This window comes from Vitis vinifera, chromosome 18 (genome assembly GCF_030704535.1).
Source record: "Vitis vinifera cultivar Pinot Noir 40024 chromosome 18, ASM3070453v1".
Classification (NCBI taxonomy): domain Eukaryota; kingdom Viridiplantae; phylum Streptophyta; class Magnoliopsida; order Vitales; family Vitaceae; genus Vitis; species Vitis vinifera.
In genome coordinates this window covers 11,821,750-11,845,404 of record NC_081822.1, presented here as the reverse complement: position 1 = coordinate 11,845,404, position 23,655 = coordinate 11,821,750, and the positions used below count along the sequence as shown (strand labels likewise).

The following is a 23,655-nucleotide window of genomic DNA, read 5'->3' as shown; positions in this document are numbered from 1 at the left end:
TTGTCATGAGAAGTGTGGGAAGCCCTGAAAGTCTTATTTAAGGCGAGGTGCCAGAGACAGACTGGTGAGAGAGGAAAAAAGCAGTTGGAACCTGTTATTCATTTGTCATTGTTGCATATCACCATTTCAGACATCAAATAGATGAGAAACCAAATAGAAAACATGTTGATGGCCTAATCATCTTTTTACCAGGAAAAAGGTAAATCCAAGTTGTAAAAATTTGCAATGTCCCCAGCTCCTTGGTGAGACTTTAATCCCTTGAAGCTAAAACACCCAACAAAAAACATGCTTCCATGGCAAAGCCAAATAAACATGCTAGCTACATAAGACATCTCCCACTTGTAGCCACTCTCAAACCAAGCATTTAGTCACATTGTGTCAGGTCTGACAACCATCAAAATGTTCCCAAGCAATGGTTTGATGAGATGAGGTACAGCTACTGCTTCTTCTCTTCTGCTTTCCTTGGCTGGAAGATAAAAAGGGATATATCCATAAGAACATATAGATCACAAAATTCTAATGGCTGTAGATGCACAGACAGCAGCAATACTGTAATCTTTTGAGGCAGCAGAGTTCCCCTTTTCTCTCACTTTGTTCAAGGCACAATCAGACCTAATCTGTTGACAGTTTTGGTTTTCTAGATGTTGAAACAAAAATATAAATGAATGTTTGCAATCTCACATGATCCTCCTTTTTTTCATATAGCATCCCACGGCATGATGGAGCAAAACAAGCGAGTAAATAGTACAGGTAAAGAAATCGCAAGTCCTATTACCAAAGTACAAGATGCCTTTCCACCATTTTTCCTAACACATGCTTTCTTTGAATTAAATTATCTGGGAATAAGTTTATCAAGATAACAGTAAGGGAGAAAACATCATTTGCACATCAATTTTATTAAAGACAGCAGAAAGTAAAAACCTGGAGTTTGGAGAACAAAATTTCACACATACTCTTCAGTTTTCAAGCAATGAGATACCTATAACTCTTGCACAAGTGTGATTCACGGATTCTGCTTGACAAGGACATGATCTTCATCCAAAAGAATACAAGACAAACAGAGTCACATGATTCACAAAGGGACACATTGAATGTCATTTTAAGGAAGAATGTCATAAACAGTCAAGCAGGATTTAATGGGAGAATTTTAATTGATTACAATGTAATGATAAGTCCCTTTTGGAAATCCAACAGAACACTAGAAATAGACCACAGCCCACCAGCTCTATGTTTATACAGCAAAGACAAATAATTTAAGATCTTATCCCAAACATTTTTTTTAAGTACATTAAAGCTATGTATGGTTCCCAGAAAATTTGAGGGAAAATGTGAAGGAAAGAAAATAAAGAGAAAAAATAGTAGGAAAGAAAATAAAAAATAGATTTAAAGTCAATAAATTACCTTTATATGTTTTTTAAAACTCATTTCACTTATTTTCTTCTATTATATAAAGATTAAATAATTTTAAAATATATGAATTTCAAACTAATTTTAATTATTTTTTATTTTCTTTCAAATTTTCTATGGTAAAACCAAACATGAGAAAAACAATTTCCTTAGCATTTTATTTTTTCTTTCCTAGGTACTTTATGGGAACCAAACATAGCCCAAGGATTCATAATACTATGACGGTCTACGGATAACAGCATTGCAGCAGCAACCACTATTGAAGCTTTAAACCTCAAGACTGCCTCATGTGTGTTTGTGTTATAACTTACAGTTAAACAATCATAACTTCAGCAGGATAGCATTAGTTTATCTACACAAGATAAAGTTAGTCATGATTTCACCAATCTTTCCTCAGAAGAAGCTACCAACAGAATCAGACTTCAAGGTAATAGGAAATTGCCCATTTTCTTCAGGGCAGAAAATAATCATATTCACTTTCTTTATCCTATGACCCTTTGTATCTCTCATGGCCATATACAAGTAAATCTAAAATAAGAGACAGCTTAAATGAATCTTCAAGGACTCAGTAAATGGAGAGCTAATATAAGACAAATCTATTTTTAAGACTAGCAAGGATTATACATAATTGGCAAGGAAAAGGGCCACAAAAGCATATTGAAAAGACCACCTATTTTGAATCAAATAAGAGCCATCCAACCCACTCTTGCAGACACCTGTAGAGACATTTAAGCTCTTGAGCGCACTAGAGGAAATTGGTCGTAGTGCCCTGCCCTATAGCATTAATCATTTGATCCTTTGTGCAAACTCTTTGCAAACTAACATCAAGCACAAAATGCAGAAATCTACTTCAACACATTTTATTGAGGCACCTAAAGATGCATGTCGTAGAAATGTACTACTATCCTAATTTCCATTTTCCTTTCCAGTTTCTTGACACCAATAAATATTTGTTGTAAACCATTACAGGCTTCAAATACTTTTTTGTTGTGGTATACTTAGCTTATAATTCACCATGTCAGCCACCTTGTATCTATATCAGATATTCACACTTTTAGAGGCCTTTTTCCTCTTTTTTGATGGGGATAAACTTGTGACAATGTACTCATTGCACACTCCAACAGAACACCACTGCTCATCATTTTTCACCAACATACACAAGTACATTCATCTTGGGTGTCTTAAAAAGGCCAAATATGAACGATCAACAGCAAGAATTAATCCATCTCATTGTTCTCGACTCATATCCAAACTCCAAATATTACATATATATATATATATGTCCCTTCTTTTTTTTGTTCCATTTTAAAAGAAAATGGTTCTGCCTTAACTGAGGACACTTCCTAATCTTTGGTTTGCTCAAGACAATCATAAATTTGCTTCTGCATCAGAACAGAAACCCCAAAATATTGATTTCCCCTGAGAGGAAAGCGGGGAAGTGGGGAAGAGAAAACTGACTGACCAAGCCACTCTTTCTAACTTTATCAGTGTTCACTGCTTTGTTTCAATCTTACATAATCAATTGCTTGGAAGATATTGCACTTAGTAATATCATAGGAAATGGTTTTGCTCCCCTCATTTGCTTAGAAAAAGGAACTATCACATGTAAATAGAACATAAATACATCTTGGTGTCATGCACTGCAACTTTCAAAAACCCAATGTTCAGTCTCACTCGTCGGTAATATAATTCTGATTTCTACCTTATAATTGTTGTCAAATCCCCAATGGCACAACACATGCATGAGTAATTTATAATTTCCAACAAATTACATGTAGTGTCCTTATCATTTAGCATATCAAGAAGTTTCAAGATTGTGTAGCTGCCAAAGTCAATCTTTCTGCAACCATGTAAAAGCACATCACTATCTCTAGCCCCAACAATTTGGGGTAGTTGTTGACACCTGCACCATCTTGGTGTCCTCATTAAAAACATTCTAACAAATCACATAATAATCTGTTCTAAGAGCCTTACATTCAAACTATTGCCAAGAACCAAGCTTAGCTTGTGGTTGAACAAGACCTATAATCACTTCCAACCTCAATCATATAATTTGAAAACCTAAATTCATGATAGGTAGCAAAACCAGAAAAGGACGATAATAGAAAACCATGTTTGTTTCTCTCCAGTTTATACTTTCAATTAGAGCACCATTGGAAGAACAAACAGGAGGGTTAAATAACGCATTGGTAAAAAACACAACACCAAATACATACAAGAGAAACCCCCAGACAAGAAGAACGATTTCTAACCAGAAAAGCATGTTAGACCCCAAACAACAAAGATATTTCACTACCAAAATGTAATTTAGAAAAAACAAATACCTGCGCTGCAAATAGAGATGCACACCAACCGTTCGATCAAAAGCCTCACCAAAAACAAAACCATGCCCATATATTCTTTGCTTGACCCATCAACAATTAAGGAAAGAAAGACCAAATACCTTGGTACCGGGTGCGAATTGGTGGAGCTCCTCCTCTGGGATGATGACAGGCCAGGCCTCGCCCGCCTCGCGGAACATTTGCTCGGTCTCGAGATGCTGACCCTTCTCGAGAATCATGTTCCTTATGGCCTGAGCAGGGGTGGTGGTTGCGTCGAAGACTTCCTCGACACCGTTGACGAACGTGACGGTGATCTGCGGTGGATGGTCGTCGGTGCGGCGCTTCACCAACAACTGACAGGCGGGGTTAGATTCCTTGGCCTTGCGGGCATTGCACTGAGCCAAGAACTCCAAGCACGACGCAGTGCGGGGGTCCAAGGCATTGAACTCGATTCTCACTTTCGACAAGAACTTCAACATCCTCTCTCTCTCAAAATTTAATTCAGATTTGTGCCCCGCCTTTTGAAACAGCCTCAATCCTGCGGTTAAGTTGAAGTGTCGAAACGCCCACAAAATATTGTCTTCTGCCAAGCAGCCGCCTCAAGGCAATATCGACACCTGACGGGTGATCTGCTGAGTTATGCATTTTTTTTTTTTTTTTTAAACCTTTTGTCAGTTTTTACTTCCAAGAAAAAAATTACCATACAACAAAATTTCTGTTACAATTTGGCTTAAGGTAAACAAAGGATTTATAGTTTCTTGCTATATAAAACCATCCAATCGTGAATCATTTTAGTTTTGATATTATCCCCCCTCTTTTTTTTAATACACCAAGAAGATGAATGTAGGGAAGTATAGTCCCAACAATTACTAAGTGTTGGTTGTTATGTGGCGAGTCTGGCGACCAACACCTCGAAGTTGGGGTCTCTATAAAAAGTCTTATAAAGACTAAAGTGGTGTTTATTTTTTTGGTTTTTTACTTAAAGTAATTTAGTTTTAGAATTTAGGTTGTTTGTTTTTCTACTTTTTCATGACTTATTATAAACTTTTTACTAAATAGAAAAAACCAAAATATGTAGCTTTTTCTAAATAGAAAAAATAACATATTGGTTTTTTTTACTTTTTAATACTTAATAGAAATAAAATACTAAAAAAACAAACAACCTAATATTTAACACTATTAAACATTAAGGTTCTATTTAGAATTAAGTAAAAAAACAAACATTACCTTAGGTGGTGTTTGTTTTTTTGGCTTTTTGCTGAAAACCATTTAGTTTTAGAATTTAGGTTGTTTGTTTTTTTACTTTTTCATGACTTATTATAAACTTTTTACTAAATAGAAAAAGCCAAAATATGTGACTTTTTCTAAATAGAAAAAATAACACAATGGTTTTTTTTACTTTTTAATACTTAATAGAAATAAAATACTACAAAAACAAACAACCTAATATTTAATACTATTAAGTATTAAAGTTTTATTTAGAATTAAGTAAAAAAACAAACACCACCTTAGTCATAAAAGGTTATTCAATTATTAATATATATATATATATTATACTGATTTTTTCAAATTTTTTTTTTTTTGTAAGTTTTTCTCATTTTTGCATTTAATTTCCATTATTTCAAAAGTTAAACCTCATCATCAGTCCAGTCAATTGGTAAGAATGAAATCAATGAAAACTACTATTAATCAAAATGAACAACAGAGTAGCTGGTGAATGGGGATGGTTGAAGCTAGCTCTTGTATAATTCTATAATTCTATTCCCAGACAATGATTTAATTTTGATGGGAAGGTAAAATGAAAGTTCCTCCTCACTCAACCCTCCCAAATCACAGATCTTTTTCCATTACAAAATTTTCATCCAAACTTTTTCTTTAGAGAATGCAATAATAAAGTATCACAATAAGCAGTCTGCATATCTCCCAATCTTCTCCTTTAGGAGTAATCTCAGAGGCATGAAAGATATTATTAAACATTACACTCAACAGAAGCACAGTTCCAAAATGGAGGGGAAAATTTGAGAGCAATAGGTACTAAAATAAGAAAACAAAACCAATTGTAAATATATCGATGCTCTCATCCAGAACCTAAATATTCAAAGCAATGTTTCATGCAGGAAAACTAAATAAATAAAAATTGATTCTATTGGTGGTGAAACCAAGCCACAGAAGTATATTAGCCAGGCGAAAAGGTAGCAATAATTCCTCCCGAAAAATATACACGGAGAAACTAACTGCATTGACTATGTACCGGTGATCTCTCTATCCATTTTCATTCTCTTGGCATTTTGCACCTCCGGCATGCTGCTCACACGCTGCTGGAGAGACGCATCGTGCTGGTAGGAACAGTTGGCTCCATGCCGGCATCCCCTCGAACTGTGAAAATAGATGCAAGGTTTCATTATCTTGGGTTTTGAATCTCTTGGCTTTGGGTGTGTTACTACTGTCTCCGGATTCATCCCTAAAACATGGTGATTGGGTCGGTTTGCGAATTGAGAATGGGATTGAGACTGATCTTGGGGTTCTTGCCTTTCTCCTCCATGTTGCTGAATCAAGCTCTTATAATAGTTGATATCCTTTGTTACAGGTCTCACAGGAGGTGAAGAGGAAGAAGGTCCAACCATAGATGGAGGTGGCCGTGGTGCAGGAACAGGTCCAGGCCCATTTGACTGGGAGTAGAATGGTCCACTTGGAATCGCAGCAGACAAGGGTATATTAGTTTCTACCCTACTGACATGACCAGGAGGTTGATCAGATAAAGCTATGGGTGGCAACCTTTGGTTGGGTACAGCCTGAGGGTTGGAGGATGAGACTACCTGATCTGTAACAATTCTCTCAATGATTTTTGGGTTGCTGAGAATTTTGATGAGCAAGTCATGGTCAATCAAATTTCCTTGCTCATTGCTTCTCATGACTGCAGTAAAGGCGGCAGAGGCAGCTGCAACAACATCAGGTTCTACACCAGGGACCATCCCAGCAGCTACATTTTCATTGGCTGGAGGATTTGGTATATTGGGTGCATTGCTCGAAGATGCAGATGGAATTCCAGGAGGCAGTAGCAGGGATTGTGAGCTCATTGGAATGTTAATTGGTGCCACTGTATCAGCTGACATTTCCAATGCAGCCTCTTCATCTTCAACGGGAACAATGGGGATGAGAAGAATTTTCTGATCATCATTGTCCATATCTTCTCCGTCAATTGAAACAGATGGGCTGTGTCAGGATAAAAAGATAATTCTCAGTTGAGGAATAACGAAGGAAACCCAGGAGATAATTTTGCAAATCAAAATAAGAATCAAACTTTGGAGGTATGGCTGATGGGCGTGGATAGACTGCTTCCAGCACTCTCATCTCCCGCTGCTTTTGAACCTCCACCTCATTGCTTTCTTCTCCGGCAACCACTTGCCAAGTGAAGTTCAACACAAACTGCACAAATTAGAGAAAAAGCCTGAATAAATTGCTAAAAACCTTTGAGGTGTGTCTCAAACAGGAGATCAAATGCTGCACTACAAGACAGCAGTCAAAATTGAAGTATTAGAAAATAACAAGTTACTTTGGGAGGACATCTCCATGTTATGAGAGGGATCTGGGACAACTTATTCTTCAACTGGTTTGCAGGATGAGCTCCTTCAAAGCCAGGCGGCAAGTTGTCATCGGAGCCCATTCCATTTGAATGCAGCAGCCATGATGTCTTTGCTTGGAGGTGATCTTGAGCACCCAATCCAACTTGTCCAACTTGAGAAGGAGAATCCTCTGATAGGAACAGCCTTACCTGTTTAAGGAGAAAGAATTAAACTGCTACGATGTGATAATCATGTTTGCAACAAGGAAATGATATCAAATGCCCAATCAAGTATTTAGAAAGTCCCTTTGGCAACTGTTGAAATAAGAGCTAGGCAATCCTGAGTTAATGATAATACAGATAAACTTATAAGCAGAATAAGGAGTCATTTTGTTTCAGCATTCTTTCATCCTAAATTGATATCATTTATAGCAATATAAGAAGTAAGGACTGCCCAAGTCAAGACCTTTTTTCAAAACCAATAATGCATAAACTATATTATAGCATAACCATGGTCCAATTCTTCAAAACTACTACACTGCACCACACTACCTACCAGACATTAGCCCTGAACACAGAAACCTTGGTGGTACATGAGCCTCTTTTTTTAAAAAGTTTTTCTTTGAATAGGAAAATTAGGTCATATACTAACATGTGACTAACAAAACAGGGACAGCAACCTCGTATCACAGGAAATATAAAAGCAGTAGAAAAAGCCAAAGAAAAGACTGAAAAAGAACAAAAGGTACATCATAGACCTTAACCCCTTCCCATGCTATCAATAAAATTTATACAAGCCAAATTACCCCTAAAGGACCAACCTGTCAAAAAAGTTACCCCTAAAGGGCCCCTTTGCTCAAGCAAACAAAGATTTAAGCATAAAACCTTTCAAGACTAATCTGATAACTCCAAGGTCTTGAAAATCCTTTACTTACACTATGTTTGGATGCATCCAAACAAGCATAGAGGGGCCATCTTCTCAACCCCCTTTCTACTCTTGCCAACAAACTTCAGTGCCAACTAGTTATCTCTGACATAACAAGGCAAAGTACAACACACTCCAAACAGGGTAAATAAAATAGACAACGAACCACTTACATACCCATTCAATGAAGATATGATTAGCTGAGTCCTTTACTTGCAGAGGGAATACAGTTAAATGGTATTCTACATCTCATCACGAATTGATTTGCTATAAGATTTTTCTCCCACACCACTTTCCAAACAAAGGAACCAACCCTAAAAGGAGCAAAGGTAAGCCAGACCTCCTCATCCAAAGATATTCAGATCTACTGATCACATCCCCCATGGACAACAGCAGGATAAATAAGCTTCAAAAAGGAATTCACCGAAGTAGCTGTATATCCTCTTATTTTTTTAGCCCATGTCACAAAAATAAATACAAACATATATATACTATTTATTACCCGTGCACAGAAACTATTACATTATAATTTCTCTAATACAACATTACATACAACAAAAATAAGATGTTGATCAAACCTTAGTAGAGATATGTCTCAAACAGAACAGTATTTAAGAGAAAAATCAACTTGTGGTACAATGATTACATATCAAACGTTAAGTGGCTATTTGCACAACAGTACCATTGTTTCTTGTGTCTGTATGAGTTTTTATACTTTAAATATAACCAAAATTGAACATAGTAAGATCAGAGAATCTTTTTTTTTTGATAAGTAAGAAAAGGTATTGTATTAATAAGAGGCGCTAAAAAAGCGGCCCAAGATGTACAAATAAAAGAAACTTACCCCCTTACAGCTGTACCCAAAAACAGACCAAGACAAAAATGTACAAAAAAACCTCTCTCAACGGGAACCCACCCAATCAATGAATCTATTAACGTCGTAGGACCATCTTTTATAAACAGTTGGGTCTCCGACCAAAGTGAAAAAACAAAAAAGGCTTTTAGCCTTTGCAGGGATAGCATCCCATCATCAAAAGCAATGCTATTTCTAACCTTCCAAACTGACCAAAACAAGCACAAGGGGGCCACTTTCCACACTGTTCTGCGCTTTTTGCCTACCAAGCACCATCCCATCTCACAAGGGTCTCCCTAACCGAGGAAGGAAACACCCAACACACACCAAACAAGGTAAAAAACAGATTCCACACCTCCCTCGTCTTTTTGCAATGAAGAAGAAGATGGTCAATAGACTCCTCATAATCTTGGCATAAAAAACTTCAATTTGATAAAGCCCAACCCTTCTTCTGAATTTGGTTTAAAGTTAGAACTTTTCCCCAAGATGCTTCCCACGCAAAGAAACTTATTTTTGGCTGCACCCAATGGTTCCAAATTATCTTCACTAGAAAGCACACTGGAGAATCCGGCTCTAATACTTTGTAAAGGGACTTAACCAAGAAATTACCATCGTTGGACATCAACCACCTCACCCTATCCTCCTCATCCAACATCACTCTTTCCTCGCACAAACACCCTAACAGGTCCTCCACCTCATCCAACTCCCAATCATTGAAATGCCTAGTAAACCAAGGATTCCAACTCCCCTCCAAATCCCCACTTGCTGAACCAGTCCATAAATCACTCGCTCAAGCCTCTTTGTCTGCATTCAACGCATACAAGGAAGGGAAGGAGTCGCATAATGGTGAGTTTCTGCACCACTTATCCTTCCAAAAGCTCATCCTTTGGTCATTTCCCACCACAACAGAAAATCTAGAGCTAACAAGATGGCCAAGATTCCTTATTGCTTTCCAAACCCTACTCCATGTCCCTCCCTAGCCTCACGGGTAAGCCACCCACCTCGATCCTCCCCATACTTCCCCCTTATAACCTGGTTCCAAAAAATCTCTCTTTCATTTGCAAAACGCCACGTCCATTTGCCAAGGAGAGCCTTGTTGAGCAAAGCAAGGCTCTTAACTCCCAACCCCCCTTTACTTTTATCTAAGCAAACAGTTGACCACCTCACTAAATGAGCTTTTCACTCCAGAGCCCCACCTCCCCACAAAAAGTCCCTTTGAATCCTATCCAGTCTCATTCTAACCACTCTTGCTAGATGGAGAATGGACATAAAGTAAATAGGGAGGCTAGACAAAGAGCTACACCTTGGCCAACCACTTGTACAGCCCCCCTACCAAGTTTATTGGTCTAAAATCCCTCAAATCCTCTGCCCCCACTCTTTTCAGAATCAGCACTAGAAAATTGGCTTTCAAACTCCGCACAAAACAACCTGATTCGTGGAATTCCCTAAACAAATTCATCACCTCACTCTTCACAAACTCCCATGAAATTTGCTAGAAGGCCATGGAGAACCCATCTGGACTTGGAGTCTTATCCCCACTAAAGCTTGAGAGAGCCCCAAACATCTCTTCTTCCAAACACTAGTAAGATCAAAGAATCTTGATCATCAAAGTTGAGGCATAAGCTAAAACAATATTTTGTGTGGAAAATAAAAATTTTCTCAATAACTTATATTTTTATTTTTATTTTTTGGGTGGGGTGACAAAGTGTTAGAAGGAAGGAATGGGAGTGTGCATCCTATTTGCGATTGGGAACAAGGTTTAAGATACCATTTAAAGATTTTTAAGATAAGGGAAAATATTGGTTCCAATGCCCAAACTTCAATTTGAGAAACCAATGATAATTTAAGTTCCCTTTTGAGTCTTTTATTATGTTTTATTTTGTGGTTTACTTTTTGTCAAGGTTTTATTTCTTTCCGTCTTCTTATTATACGAGGCAAGTTTCCATTTTTAAGTTGTAAACTAATATTCTTTTCCTGTATATCTTTTCCTATTCTTACAAGGATAAGAAATTAGGAAAATTGTCCTAATCCATAAGAGTTCAGTATAACTATATCATTTTCCAAAGTCAAGAGCAGAACTTTAATAGAAGTCCTCAGCATCCATTATGCTTCCTTTGGGGGTACAATTGCTTATGAAACCTAAGTGCGATTGCTAGGAACCTTGAGATTACCAACGATTCTTCTCTTCCTCTCTCTTTTCTTAATCCTCTCTAATAGTTCATCTCATATCTTAACTCAAGGAGCTTCTGTAGTAATAGAAATCTAAAGATCCAGCATCGGATTTGGTATCAGATCCTAAAATAGCATTATGATGTCTACAAGGGGTGAAATTTTAGGGGAACTATAAGTTGCTAGTCCTTACAATACTTTTTTTTTTTTTTTTATAGATAAGCACAAATATATTAAGGGGCAAAAAGCCACAAAGCATACAGGGAGTATACATAGCAGTCTAAAACAAGAATGAAAAAAACAAGCAACCTCACCAACCCTTAAGTAGCCACTAGCCACTCCAAAAAGCCTAAGAGCAAAGAGGACTCCTCTCCAATGTACACCCTAGCCCAACTCCACAAATTACATACAAAAGAATTTTTGAGTTTCTGTATAACTAAAGAACCCCCCCTAAAAGCTAATCTATTCCTTTCCTTCCAAACCGTCACACAACGGGATGGAATTCTAGATCTTTTTCCTTCTTTTCCCCACAAAAGGGCCCCTCCAACTAAATAACACCTCTTTAACTGACTCTGGGAACACCCACTAAACCCCAAAAAGGGCAAGGACGATCTCCCAGAGGACCCTTACCACTATACAGTGTAAAAGAATGTGATTTACATTTTCCTCTTCACAACCACACAAAAAACAGAGATTAGGGAGCTGCCACCCCCATTTTTTAAGCCTATCCAAAGTGAGAATCTTCCCCCACGTGACTTCCCAAGCAAAAAAAGCAACTTTGGTTGGGGCCTTATCCACCCAAATGCATTTATTCGGGAAGGCGCAGGCATTGGGGACAACCAGCAGATTATAAGCATCCTTAACCTCAAAAATGCCATGACCCCCTCCTTTCCAAAACACTGAGTCCTCCTCTGAAGATATCCTAAAGTTCCTCAACATATTAAACAAGTCTCTTATCAAGTCCAGCTCCCAATCATTAAATCTCCAGAAAATCTGAGATTCCAACCTCCTTGACCAAGGCTTGAGTCCCACACTTCATTGACCGTTGCATTCCTATGGACCTCCAAGGCAAATAACTAGGGGAAATTTTGGGACAACGCTGCATTGCCACACCACTGATCAATCCAGAATTTAACTCTAGTCCCCTTCCCCACCTTAAACTTTATGCTATCCCAGCACCAATTTGCCTTCTTCATAATCTCCTTCCAAACCCCCACTCTAAACGTCCCGCGAGCTTCCTTAGTCCTCCACCCAAAGCCCTTTTGACCATATTTCACCCCGATCACCCTCTTCCAAAGATTGTCCTTTTCAGAGGCAAATCTCCAGATCCATTTACCCAACAAGGCTTTGTTCAAGAGATCAATCTTCCGTATGCATAGACCACCCTTCTCCTATTGAGTGCACACCACCTCCCAATTAATTAAGTGGACTTTCCTCTCCAAGATTCCCTCTCCTCAAAGAAAGTCTCTTTGTAATTTTTCAAGCCTTTTTGCAACAATCTTGGGCATTTGAAAGAGGGACAGATGGTCAATAGGCATGTTGGCCAGTGTGCTCTTAATGAGGGTGATACGCTCGCCCTTAGATATATATTGTCTTTTCCATTGAGCTAATCTTCTCCTCATTCTCTCTTCCACCCCATTCCACATAAAAATAGCTTTGTGATGTGCTCCAAGGGGCAGCCCCAAGTAAACAGTGGGTAGAGACCCCACTCTACACCCCAGCTCCACTGCCATTTCCTCAATCTCTTCAACCTCACCAACCGAAATTAAAACGCTCTTAGCTAGGTTAATTCTTAGACCGGAAGACGCCTCAAACCAAGCCAAAATCCAGCTTAAAGCGGTTAGTTGCTCTTTCCTAGCTTCGCAAAAAATGATTGTATCGTCAGCAAAAAGAAGGTGGGAGACAATCATCTCCACTCCCCCTCTCCCCCGAAGTCTGCAGCCTGACAAGAAGCCCCCATCAACAGCCCTTCTTATTAGAGTGCTTAGCACTTCCATACCCAAGACGAAGAGACAAGGAGAAAGAGGATCTTCTTGCCGCAACCCCTTGTTGTTTGAGAAGAAGCCTACAGGCACCCCATTGACTAGGACATAAAATTTGGCAGTTGAGATACACCACCAAATCCACTCCATCCACCGAGACCCAAAGCCCATTTGAAGCAAAACCTTCATGAGAAAATTCCAGTTGATGCTGTCATCGGCTTTTTTGATGTCCAATTTGCAAATCAACCTTTCTCTTTTCGTTTATGCCAGAAGTCAATCACCTCATTAGCTATAAGCGAAGCATCCAAAATCTGTTTGCCCCTCACAAAGGCATTTTGATCCACAGAAACTACCTTTTCTAAAACCTTCTTCAGCCTATTCGACAGCACCTTAGCCAAAAGCTTGTACAATCCCCTTAACAAACTGATTGACCGGAAATCCCCCAGGTCTTCAGCACCACCTTTCTTTGAGATAAGGACCAAGAATGTAGTATTAAGGCTTTTGGCAAAAGATCTTTGATCATAAAACTCCTTAAACAAATCCACAATCTCCTCCTTCACAAAATCCCAGCAAGCTTGCCAAAAGGTCACTGTGAACCCATCCGGACCTGGAGCTTTATCACCATTCATTTCCATCGGGGCAGAGTGAATTTCCTCCTCAATGAAAGGTAGCTCCAAGACTTCAGCTTCACAGGAGTTAAGACGATTGAGGTGCAACCCCTCAATATCAGCTCTCCAGCCTAGCTCTTCTGAGAGCAAATGCTGAAAAGCATTCACAATCCCCTCCCTCACCTCCTGTTCCTTAGTCATCCACACCCCATTAATCTTAATTATATCCAGGGAATTATTTCTTTGGTGGGCATTTGCCATCTGGTGAAAGAAGCATGTGTTCCTATCCCCTTCCTTTAGCCACAACTCCCTTGACAGCTGTCTCCAGTGGATTTCTTCCATTAAAACCCACTTTTTAAAGGATTCCTTAGCTTCTTTTTTTTAGCTCTGTTTCTCCTTCAGAAAGGCTCCTCTCACTTTCCACCCCATCCCAGTACTCAACTTGTTGAAGAGTTGAGTTTTTATTAACTTCCAGCCTTCCAAACACCTCCCTATTCCAAACTTTGATTTTTTGCTTCAACTCCTTCATTTTAGTGGCTAGTCTGAAACTAGCCCTCCCTCTCACCTCAGACCCCTGCCATTATCCCTGAAGAAGGTCCTTAAAACCATCAACTTTAAGCCACATATTTTCAAACCTAAACAGGGAAGGGCCCCGCCTTAACCCACCACCCATCAACAAGATGGGAAAGTGATCTGAGGTAGGTCTGGCAACTTGCTTTGGACGACCCCACTGAAATGATCAAGCCAATTCTGGGTCACTAGGAGCCTATCCAGTCTAGCCTAAGCCTGATTATTCCTACCCCCACTCCAGGTAAGCGCACCCCCTTGCAAAGGAAGATCAAAAAGCTCTAACTCGTCAACAATCTGGGCGAACCTTCTCATTGCACCAGTTAGCCTTCCCTGACTACTCCTTTCCCTTTGGGAGAGAATGACATTGAAGTCACCCCCTAAACACCATGGATCATCCCAAATGCCTCTGATCGCCCTTAGCTCCTACATACAATCCCTATCCTCTCTAGAGAACGGCCCGTACACACCAGTAAAAATCCAAACTAGCCCATCTTCCACATTCCTGAGCCTACAGGTAATTGTGAAGTTTCCCACCTCCATCTCAAGCACCTCCAGGGTCCTTTTATCCCAACAAATCAATAACCCTCCCGCAGAGCCATAGGCATCCAGGGCACCCCAGTCTAGAAACCTACCAGTGCCCAAGCTTCTCACCAACCCCTCTGACATTGCCTGAATTTTGGTCTCCTGGAGACGGAACAAATCCACCCTCTGACTTCTAATCACGATCTTAATCACCTTTCTTTTGGAACTATCGTTAGCTCCACGAACATTCCAGCTTAAGAGTCTTAGCTTCATTTAACACCCTCTTCCTTGCATTCCACATTTCTGTTTGCCCCCCCCACCCACCCGGCCCCTCGTAGTTAATGGAGCACTCTAACATTTTCAATTCCCTTTCGAACTTAGATTTCTCCAGAAGAGTTTTGTTGTGGACTCTTTCCCTTCTCTTTCGGATTTTAACCAAAAAATCCAAAATGTCTTTCTCCAATCCTTCTGTTGGAAACCCCAAGAACTTACTGAACCTAGCCATATCACTTTCCTCCCAACTAACCTCCTCCCAGCCCTTTACTTCTCGTGGCATAGTTTGAACTAAGCACAATTCCTTTCCACATTCTTCATTGATGCCATTGTTAACCTCCATCAGTTCCCAGCAATTAACAGTCTCATCTTCTATAGGCCCCGGAGCAAAGAGCATGCTTAACGGGGTTTCCCCCTGGATTGTCTCCCTACCGTCCCCAGAATAGTCGTAATACTCCCCCAATGGAGTCCGACCGGAAAAAAAAGAAGGAGAAGAGGAGAACCCAGAAGCCAACAATCCATAAGGGTTAAGAGCACTCCCATACCTCGACGCTTCCTCAATCGCAAGGTCAGTCTTCGATCTCTCCTCAGATTGGAGTTCTTCCTCAATTTGCTTCTTCAAGCCATTTTTCACCCAGAAATGAGAGATTTCAGCGTCTGGACCCCTCAAAAGACTTGGGCCAAACCACACCGGGGGAAGGGCCACACCAATGTGGGCTCTGTTCCCCTCCAAAGACTAGGATGGGCCTCGGCAATCGTCCAGCCTAGCTAGCCCAGGCGCCACGAAGGCCTCCATAGCCTTGACCCACCTAGGGTCCTCCAAAGACGTTGACCTAGCCTCAATTGAAGAGGAGAAGACTAGATCTAGCCCAACGGGCCCAGAGCCCAGATTAGAGCTCCGTGGGTCCTCAGAAAGACCTGGCTTAAGGGGCCCACCCAGAAGCTGCAAGCCTCCATGGGGCCCAACCAACAACCAATCAAGGCCCCAATAAAGAACCAAAGGGCACCCCGACCCACTCGTTTGCCCCCGCGTCCCATCGGCAGACTGAAACTGGGTCTCGAGCCTTGCGTCGTCATCCTCCTCCAACATGCACTTGCCCGCGCGTGCAAAGACCTCACCCTCAACCTCTCCTTCTGCTATGATTTTCTTCTCACTCTTTTTTGTCGGCAACGATCTCATTACCGGCCTAACCTCCCACTACAGGGTTAACGAATAGCACACCCCTTTGACCCAAATTTCCACCACGTTAGGAATCTCCTCACCGTTTAGCTTCACCAGAATCCTGGCCCACTGCAACTCCTTTAGCTTCTCCGTTTGAGAATCGATAGCTAAGAAACCCCCACACTCCTCCCCTACCCTTCTAAGGATGGCCCGATCCCATAAAAAGACGGGTAAGCCCACGATTCTCACCCATGCCTCACTCTTTTTCTCTCCTTCCATCAAACACTCCATCTCAGGGCTCCAAACACCCAAGCACCGAAACGTCTCCGCCATTGAAGCCCAACCCCCTTTTACTCCTCTTCCTTTGGGGATAAAGATACTAAACCTTTTCTTCTCCAGATCCACAACGCCCAGACGGAGGAAGCATCCCCCCTTGTTTTCATCGCACACCAATGAATAGAACCTCCCTTTTTCCTTCCAATTTCTTTCCCATTTTCCAATTCACGTGTCCTTAATGCAAAGAACCAGACATTCCATAAAGATCCCTAGGCTCTCCGGTCCCAGCTTAATTCACGAAGAAACCCCTCTTTTCCTCTCCACAATAGTGGCTTGCACTTTGCCCTTCTTCTTTTCTACCTCAATCTCAAAGGTCTTCGACTCCACTCCGAAGCTGCTCTTCCTCAAGCTTTTCCGAGACTCCGAGTGGACATTGCTTACTACACCCTCGCTCGCACATAGATTCCCTTGCTCTCCTCCATCGCTCTCGCTCTCTCTCTCTCCAGCCTTCTCTCTCTCGCTCTCCTCCATTTTCCCTCAGCTCCTCCTATCCCTAAATATTCTTACAAAAGTTGCTAGTCCTTACAATACTTGGGGATTCATTCACTAATGTTTCCAAACCAGCAAATAGTGGCACTAAGAATAAGAGAGCACAATGTTGGGGAGGATGTGGGCCAAGGGGTAGGCTCAAATCTGCCTCCTAGGACTAATCCAAGGGCAATACATCCTCTTTAAAGGCCTTAAACTACTCTCTTGTATATGGAAAATGATGTAATGGTGATATTATACAAGATGTAATGGTGATATTACGAAGAAAGCACATATAAGTATAAAATTTTGTTGGCAAAATTAATCTACAAGCCTTATAAAATCAGCTGGCTACTTTTAAGTGGTACTTTGATTGGTATGATATGAAAGGCTAGTTTGATTTGCTATTATGAAACTTATTGAACAAATTTAGATGGCAGACAGGTGTGGAGCATGATCCTACAATTTCAGGCCAACCACCAATTTTTCATTGCAATGAGATGAAACACCAGTTGAAGTGCAAAGATCTACCTTCTGACTACAAAGATATGTTTAAATTGATATCTTTGGGACAATGAAGTCAACCATCCATTGTTAAAACTACATAGCTAGCATGAAGTATGAAAAACCTGAGCAATTTAGTAAAGTGCAAATACAGAACATGGAACTCCACTTCTTGGCTACTGTTTTGTTCATGAACCTACTTGAAGCGCTTTTTAATGAAACACCTCATCAAATAGCAACAACAACAATAGCCAGTATGGACTACCACAATAATTTTTAAGTGCAAAATGTAGGAGGAGGCCGACTTCTTGATGCATGCACAAGAAACAAAGAAGTTGTAAAGCAGTCAAGCAAACCAACACTGCAAAACTACTGAAGTTCACTATCTCTCACTGACAAGTTAACAACACCATCCCAACATTCAACAAGGCTGGAGAGAGAGAAAAGGTGTTCATATGAAAGTTCCTAACAGTTCCATATGAGTTGCTTCCATGACATACCCATGCAAACACTTATGATGTCCAGATTGCAATTGAAACTGTCTTCAATGAATTTTAGAAATATATATTCTCCCTTTATATTCTATTGGAGTTCACAAATGGTTGTACAGAACACAAGCATGCTTCAATAATTCATGAAAATTAATAGACTATAGTTACAAATGTTACATGATTTCTGCACTGAGACAGAAGATGAATAATCTAGCACCTTAATTTAAGCATATAACCATACAAGCATTTAGATTTATTAAGTGACTTGGAAAAAGGAAGTCCATTCAGAAGAGATGGCTCCTCATTTGAGAAGAATTCAAAACTCCTAAACTTGAGATTTAGTTTATGAAAATCCTTTTCCACTCAACACCATTCTAAAAGCTTAATCAAAATGAAAATAGCAGGTATATGAGTTCATCAGAATTTGTCTCAATTTTGACACCCCAAGAATTATGGTGGCATCACGAGGATTTACTAACAAGTGATCTAAGGATAATCTAATTTTAATTCCATGTGAGAACTTCAATAATGTGACTAATTTCTTTGTAGCCTAGATCTTCCTTCAGATGTACACCTTATAAATGGATCCCTTTTAGTACAACCCAAACTGCCTACCATCCTAAGTTTGCCAAATTAAAATTTTACAATTTGAACTTACAAGAACCAGAGAACATTTTTTAGCTCTTTTTTTTCTAATGACATACATCAAATGAATGACAAAGAGGGCATGACCCATGCTATATTCCCATGACTGCAAAAAGAGAGAACTTGAAACCTTTGATGAATTTTTTCCTGCATATTCACTTATAAATATGTCACAACTTTGTCCTATATATTCTCCTATGTAAGCAGCAATCACTTAAGTTTTTATCAGTCATTTGAACCTTGGAGTGAGACCTTCTTATAACCATTTTCAATGATAAAAAATCCATGGCATCATTTTGTACAACATTATAATCACCTGTTTTTTCCATCATCCTTCTAGTACTTAAGTTTTAACGGCTAATCATTTGGACGTACTTCCTATTTTCTATTTTTTAAACTAGAAAGTAATAGTAACTTCTACAAAAAAATCTAGGAACATTTAGAGATTTATCTTAAAGAATCAAAATTTTAAATTATTTTGTTAAATCGAGGAATTAAAAAAAAAATTACTACTTCAAATTTTAAAAAATTTTGAAGGTGATTTTTAAGAACATAAGGTAAGTTCATACTTTTCTATAAGAGTTCTTATACCTTATATAGGAGTTACTACTATTTTTTATTTTTAAAAGAAAAAATAGGAAGTGAATCCAAACAAAACCTAAATTATACACTTTTCTATGTTTCAAATATCGCATAAAAAAATATTATATATTAGTTACATCAAAATAGCCCATCACTTTCAATATCACCACCATCTTTATGAACGTTCCTCTGTTAATGTTTTATTACAACAATTGAAGAACCATTAGGCATTTCTTACTCGATAGTTTCTTGTTTCCAATGGTTTTCAAGCCTGCTTGCTGAAAAACAACTCTGGATAGCAAAGAGAAAACTTTCATGAGCTCATGCCATGTTTGGTTCTAAGAAAGTATTAAGGAAAGGAAAAAATTCTAAGGGAAATTATTTTATCACAGTTGGTTTTACCATGTAAAATACAAAAGAAAATCAAATATAATTAACATTAGTTTGAAATATGCATTTTCAAATCATTTAATCTTGATATAGAAGAGTTAAAATAGGTGAAATGAAGATGAAGTATCATATAAAAATAATTTATTGACTTTAATCTATCTATTATTTTTCTTCACTTTTTCTCTCCTTCTGCTTTTCCTCTCTATTTCTTTTCCCTCAAATTTTCCAGGAACCAAACATAACCTTAGTGTGTGGTGAAGAATATCTTTGCTTTAGCTTCATCCAGCTGATTTAGTTGGTCCAGTCTATGCCAGAATCATATCTTTTAACTAATCAATCAACACATTGTTAGGTCTCAATAAGCTTCACACTTCTAATCGAATCAAAGGAAGAAAGAAGGGGGGCCATCTTCTTCATTATATTTGATAGCCGATGGATGAATCTGTGGACAGGAAATAGAACTTTAAAATCTTATAACAAGTTGGGGTTAAAGTGGTTAACCTAAGGTTGAATTTCACTCTCTTGTTTTCCTCATTATCTTCTCAACAACCAAGTAGAGATGGTGGTAATTAATACAAAGTTATCCAACATAGTCAGATCTAAGAAATCTCATCAGGTAGTTTGCCAACTTAGTTATTACCCATAAAAAATGGCTATATCAACTTATTAATTTACACTAATGCTTTGGTGAAGAAAAAAGATTTTAATTTCAAATTTATGGAATTCTTATCTCAATCCAGTGTACAATATTTAAGTTGTTATACTGAGGATGAAATGACAGGTGATTTTAGAAGTTAGAGAGTTATACTACTTTCATTTTTTATTTTGGATTTCTAAAGACTAACATATGCACTTGAATGTAATTGAATCTTTCAGTTTCCATTTTCCAGTACCATACAGAATTGCCGAGTTTATCTTCAGTGAACCTATTCCTATTATAATCAGAAACTCTAATTTGATTAAGAAAACCTTTATGATATATTCAAAATGTTTGAATTTAGTAGAAATAAAGGAACACATCAAATTTCCCAAAAAATTATTAAGGCTATGTAAGATCAAGCATTAAAGGTCTCAAACAATAACCAGATAAACAAAAGTAAACAAAAGGGATGTATGGTTCATGGAATAGACAAACCCCACCCAATAAACAGCACATCTATTAGGGTTAGGGATTTGAATTGTTCCTCTGAGTGATAAGCAAATTTCTATAAAATCCCACAAAGGTAGGAAAATGACACGCAAAAAACCCATCAATAAAACAGCCCATCAATTAGGGTTAGGGTTTTGAATTATTTGTCTGACTTAGAAACTAATCTCTTCAACATTTTTAATCTTTTACTATGAAACCAAACAGGTATTCGTAAATAAAAAATGCAATAAACCAATGACTCTCCATTAACACATTACGTTTTACCTGACAAAGATTAACATCTGAAGGCCAAGAAACCCTTTTCGATTTCTGCAATCCCCGCATATTAACAGATCACAATTTTCTCAACTTTTTTTTTTATCCGTCTCTGCTTCGATTCGATTCTCAAATATGTAAATAAGTTAATAGTGATGGATTTAGAACCGATTGTCTAGAATCGAATTCGAAACCCTACTCTAACAGTGCCGATCTCTTCACCAACTTACCCTTCTCAAAACCCTAATTTTAGGAATTGAACACGATCGAACTGCACAGAGGCAGAGATCTCTTGACGAGACGGAATCTAGGAAACCCTAGATCCTCTGGTTTTGCTTCGGCGTTCTCATAAATATTTCGCCCTTTCTTTCATTTTATCCTTACTGCATTGTGTGGACGAGTACATGAGACGCGCGGTTCCGCGGCGCGTGCCAGATTAAAGTTTCGAGGGTTGCTGTGGATGCGCGTAGTGGAGTCTTTTACCTGTTTGCGCCTAAGATTGGACCGCAGTCTTCGAAATGAACGATGAAAGGACGCCACGTGATGAAGGGGCCAAGCCGGTCAACAACTATTACGTTCATTTTTCTGTCGGTTACCTTTTCGCCACGTCGTTTTGCTGCGTTTTGAGCCTGAAAAGCCTTTTCCAAATTCAATTCCCCACTCCAATATTTTTAGAAGAATTTTAAATCATTTATTTCACTCATGAAATGCTTACGTGTAATTTAGAAATGACCTCTAAATATAATTATTTTTTATTATCGTTATTTTTAAATGAATAGTATGATTTCCGTAAATTTATGAAATGATAAAAATAGTTTAATAAAGATTTAAAATTTTTAAAAATAATAATAATTCATTGCATCGTTTATTTTATTAAATGACAGTTTAATAAAGATTTAAAAAATTTTAAAATAATAATAATTCATTACATCGTTTATTTTATTAAATGACATAAATTTTGGTTATTTATGAAAGATTCAATATGCCATGATGTCATCATAGGGTAATTTTTTTGGAATAAAAAAAACATGAGATAATAATAAAAAGAAACAATAATATATGGATGTTTGGTAAGATATAAAATAAAAAAACTTAAGGTGTGTTTGATAGTAATTTTTGGAAGTGTTTTTAATTTTTTTAATATTTAAAAAAAATTAAATATTAAAAAATGTTAAAAATATTTCATAAAATCACTATGAAACGCATTCTTAAAGTCTATTTTACAGTGATTTTAAGAAGTACTTTTTTTTTTAATATTAAAAATTTGATATCATGCAAGTGTTAAAAATACTAAAAATGTTTTCTAAAATCACTATCAATAACAATTTTAATTTACGTAATGGTTTGAGATAATTTTTTTATTATTTCCAATATTAAAAGTTTTAAAGAACAATATCAACTTTAAAAATAAAAAATAAAAAAGCCTTTTCACTTCTCATAATTCAATCCAAATGACACCTTAATTAATGACTACATGTAGTAAATGAGACCTTAATCAATTAATTATTACATATGGCAGCCGACAAGCTTCTCCCTTTCACATACTCTAACGATCATAATTAAAAACTCCGGATAATTTTAGAATATTTTATGATTCAGAATTTTATTTGATTTCTTAATCAAGCAACATCAACAGTAGATTGTCCCCCAAATTGCCTAATAAAGTTAACATGTAAGTTGTACATATTCTTTTTGATAGAGATGAAGAAAACAATTGAGCACCACACACAATAACAAAAATAATGAATAGTATTATGATAATTAAGATATAAAGCCGTCACATTGATGTTCACATCAAATATTTATGACCGTCAAATATAAAGTATAAAGAATTAAACCAGATGGGCCTATGAATTTGAACTAATCTAGTCAAAACTGGGTCAAACTCAATCCCATACCGTATTGATTATTCCAAACATGTATGAGACGTAGACCCAAGTGAGTCAAGCTTTTATGGAGACTTAGACCATTAAGCACTTCAATAAAACTTAATTTTTTAAATTCAAAGGATAGTGTCCTGACCTTTTCAAATGACATTCCCTTAAGCTTATATAGAAGAGTATAAAACTTTTGGAAAAAATGTGGAAAATTTTAGAAAATGCTAGAGACACTTACACATCTCTACATTGAGTCATTTTATACATACTTGTATATATAATTTGTATAAGGTATTTTAAAAAGTTATAGATTTGTAAGAAACTTTTGTGGTTTCAAAAAATTCTTTGGGTGTATAAATAAGAAATGACCTTATTTGACCAATATACTAAACAATTATTGTGCAATACAAAACTTTATTTCTTAAATGTTACCTTTACTATTCTTATCTCATTATAGCTACCAAGTTGTGTGGCATTGCTTAGCATAGTAAGTCAAAATTAGGAAAGACTAACTTCGCAGCATCAAGTGACTTGAAAGATTGACTTAATAAGTTAATAGCATCAAATGGTTTGAATGGTCTAACTGGGGTAAAGGGCAAGTTT

The 23,655-nt window shown here is 37.8% G+C and overlaps 2 protein-coding genes across 2 annotated transcripts; both read right to left on the bottom strand.

Annotated features, from left to right (window-relative positions):
* Window positions 1–65: 65 nt before the first annotated feature.
* Window positions 66–4,595, bottom strand: LOC100243821 (uncharacterized). The gene is made up of 2 exons (XM_002277804.3): window positions 3,851–4,595; window positions 66–466 (listed from the first exon to the last, which is right to left on the bottom strand). The coding sequence occupies exons 1-2, from the start codon at window positions 4,205–4,207 to the stop codon at window positions 437–439; spliced, it is 387 nt and encodes a 128-aa protein (XP_002277840.1). The 5' UTR covers window positions 4,208–4,595; the 3' UTR covers window positions 66–436.
* A 1,052-nt stretch (window positions 4,596–5,647) lies between these two features.
* Window positions 5,648–21,685, bottom strand: LOC100266138 (zinc finger CCCH domain-containing protein 6). Its single transcript, XM_002277877.5, has 4 exons — window positions 21,185–21,685; window positions 7,282–7,500; window positions 7,030–7,154; window positions 5,648–6,941 (listed from the first exon to the last, which is right to left on the bottom strand). The coding sequence occupies exons 1-4, from the start codon at window positions 21,242–21,244 to the stop codon at window positions 5,972–5,974; spliced, it is 1,374 nt and encodes a 457-aa protein (XP_002277913.1). The 5' UTR covers window positions 21,245–21,685; the 3' UTR covers window positions 5,648–5,971.
* Between the last annotated feature and the right edge of the window lie 1,970 nt (window positions 21,686–23,655).

Excerpts from the sequence above, each read along its gene's own strand:
- LOC100243821 (XM_002277804.3), bottom strand. The coding sequence starts at position 4,207 with ATGTTGAAGTTCTTGTCGAAAGTGAGAATCGAGTTCAATGCCTTGGAC. Across the intron at positions 467-3,850 it reads AATTCGCACCCGGTACCAAG|CCAAGGAAAGCAGAAGAGAA; the intron begins GTATTTGGTCTT and ends TTTATCTTCCAG.
- LOC100266138 (XM_002277877.5), bottom strand. The coding sequence starts at position 21,244 with ATGCGGGGATTGCAGAAATCGAAAAGGGTTTCTTGGCCTTCAGATGTT. Across the intron at positions 7,501-21,184 it reads CAGATGTTAATCTTTGTCAG|GTAAGGCTGTTCCTATCAGA; the intron begins GTAAAACGTAAT and ends CTCCTTAAACAG. Across the intron at positions 6,942-7,029 it reads CCATCAGCCATACCTCCAAA|CCCATCTGTTTCAATTGACG; the intron begins GTTTGATTCTTA and ends ATCCTGACACAG.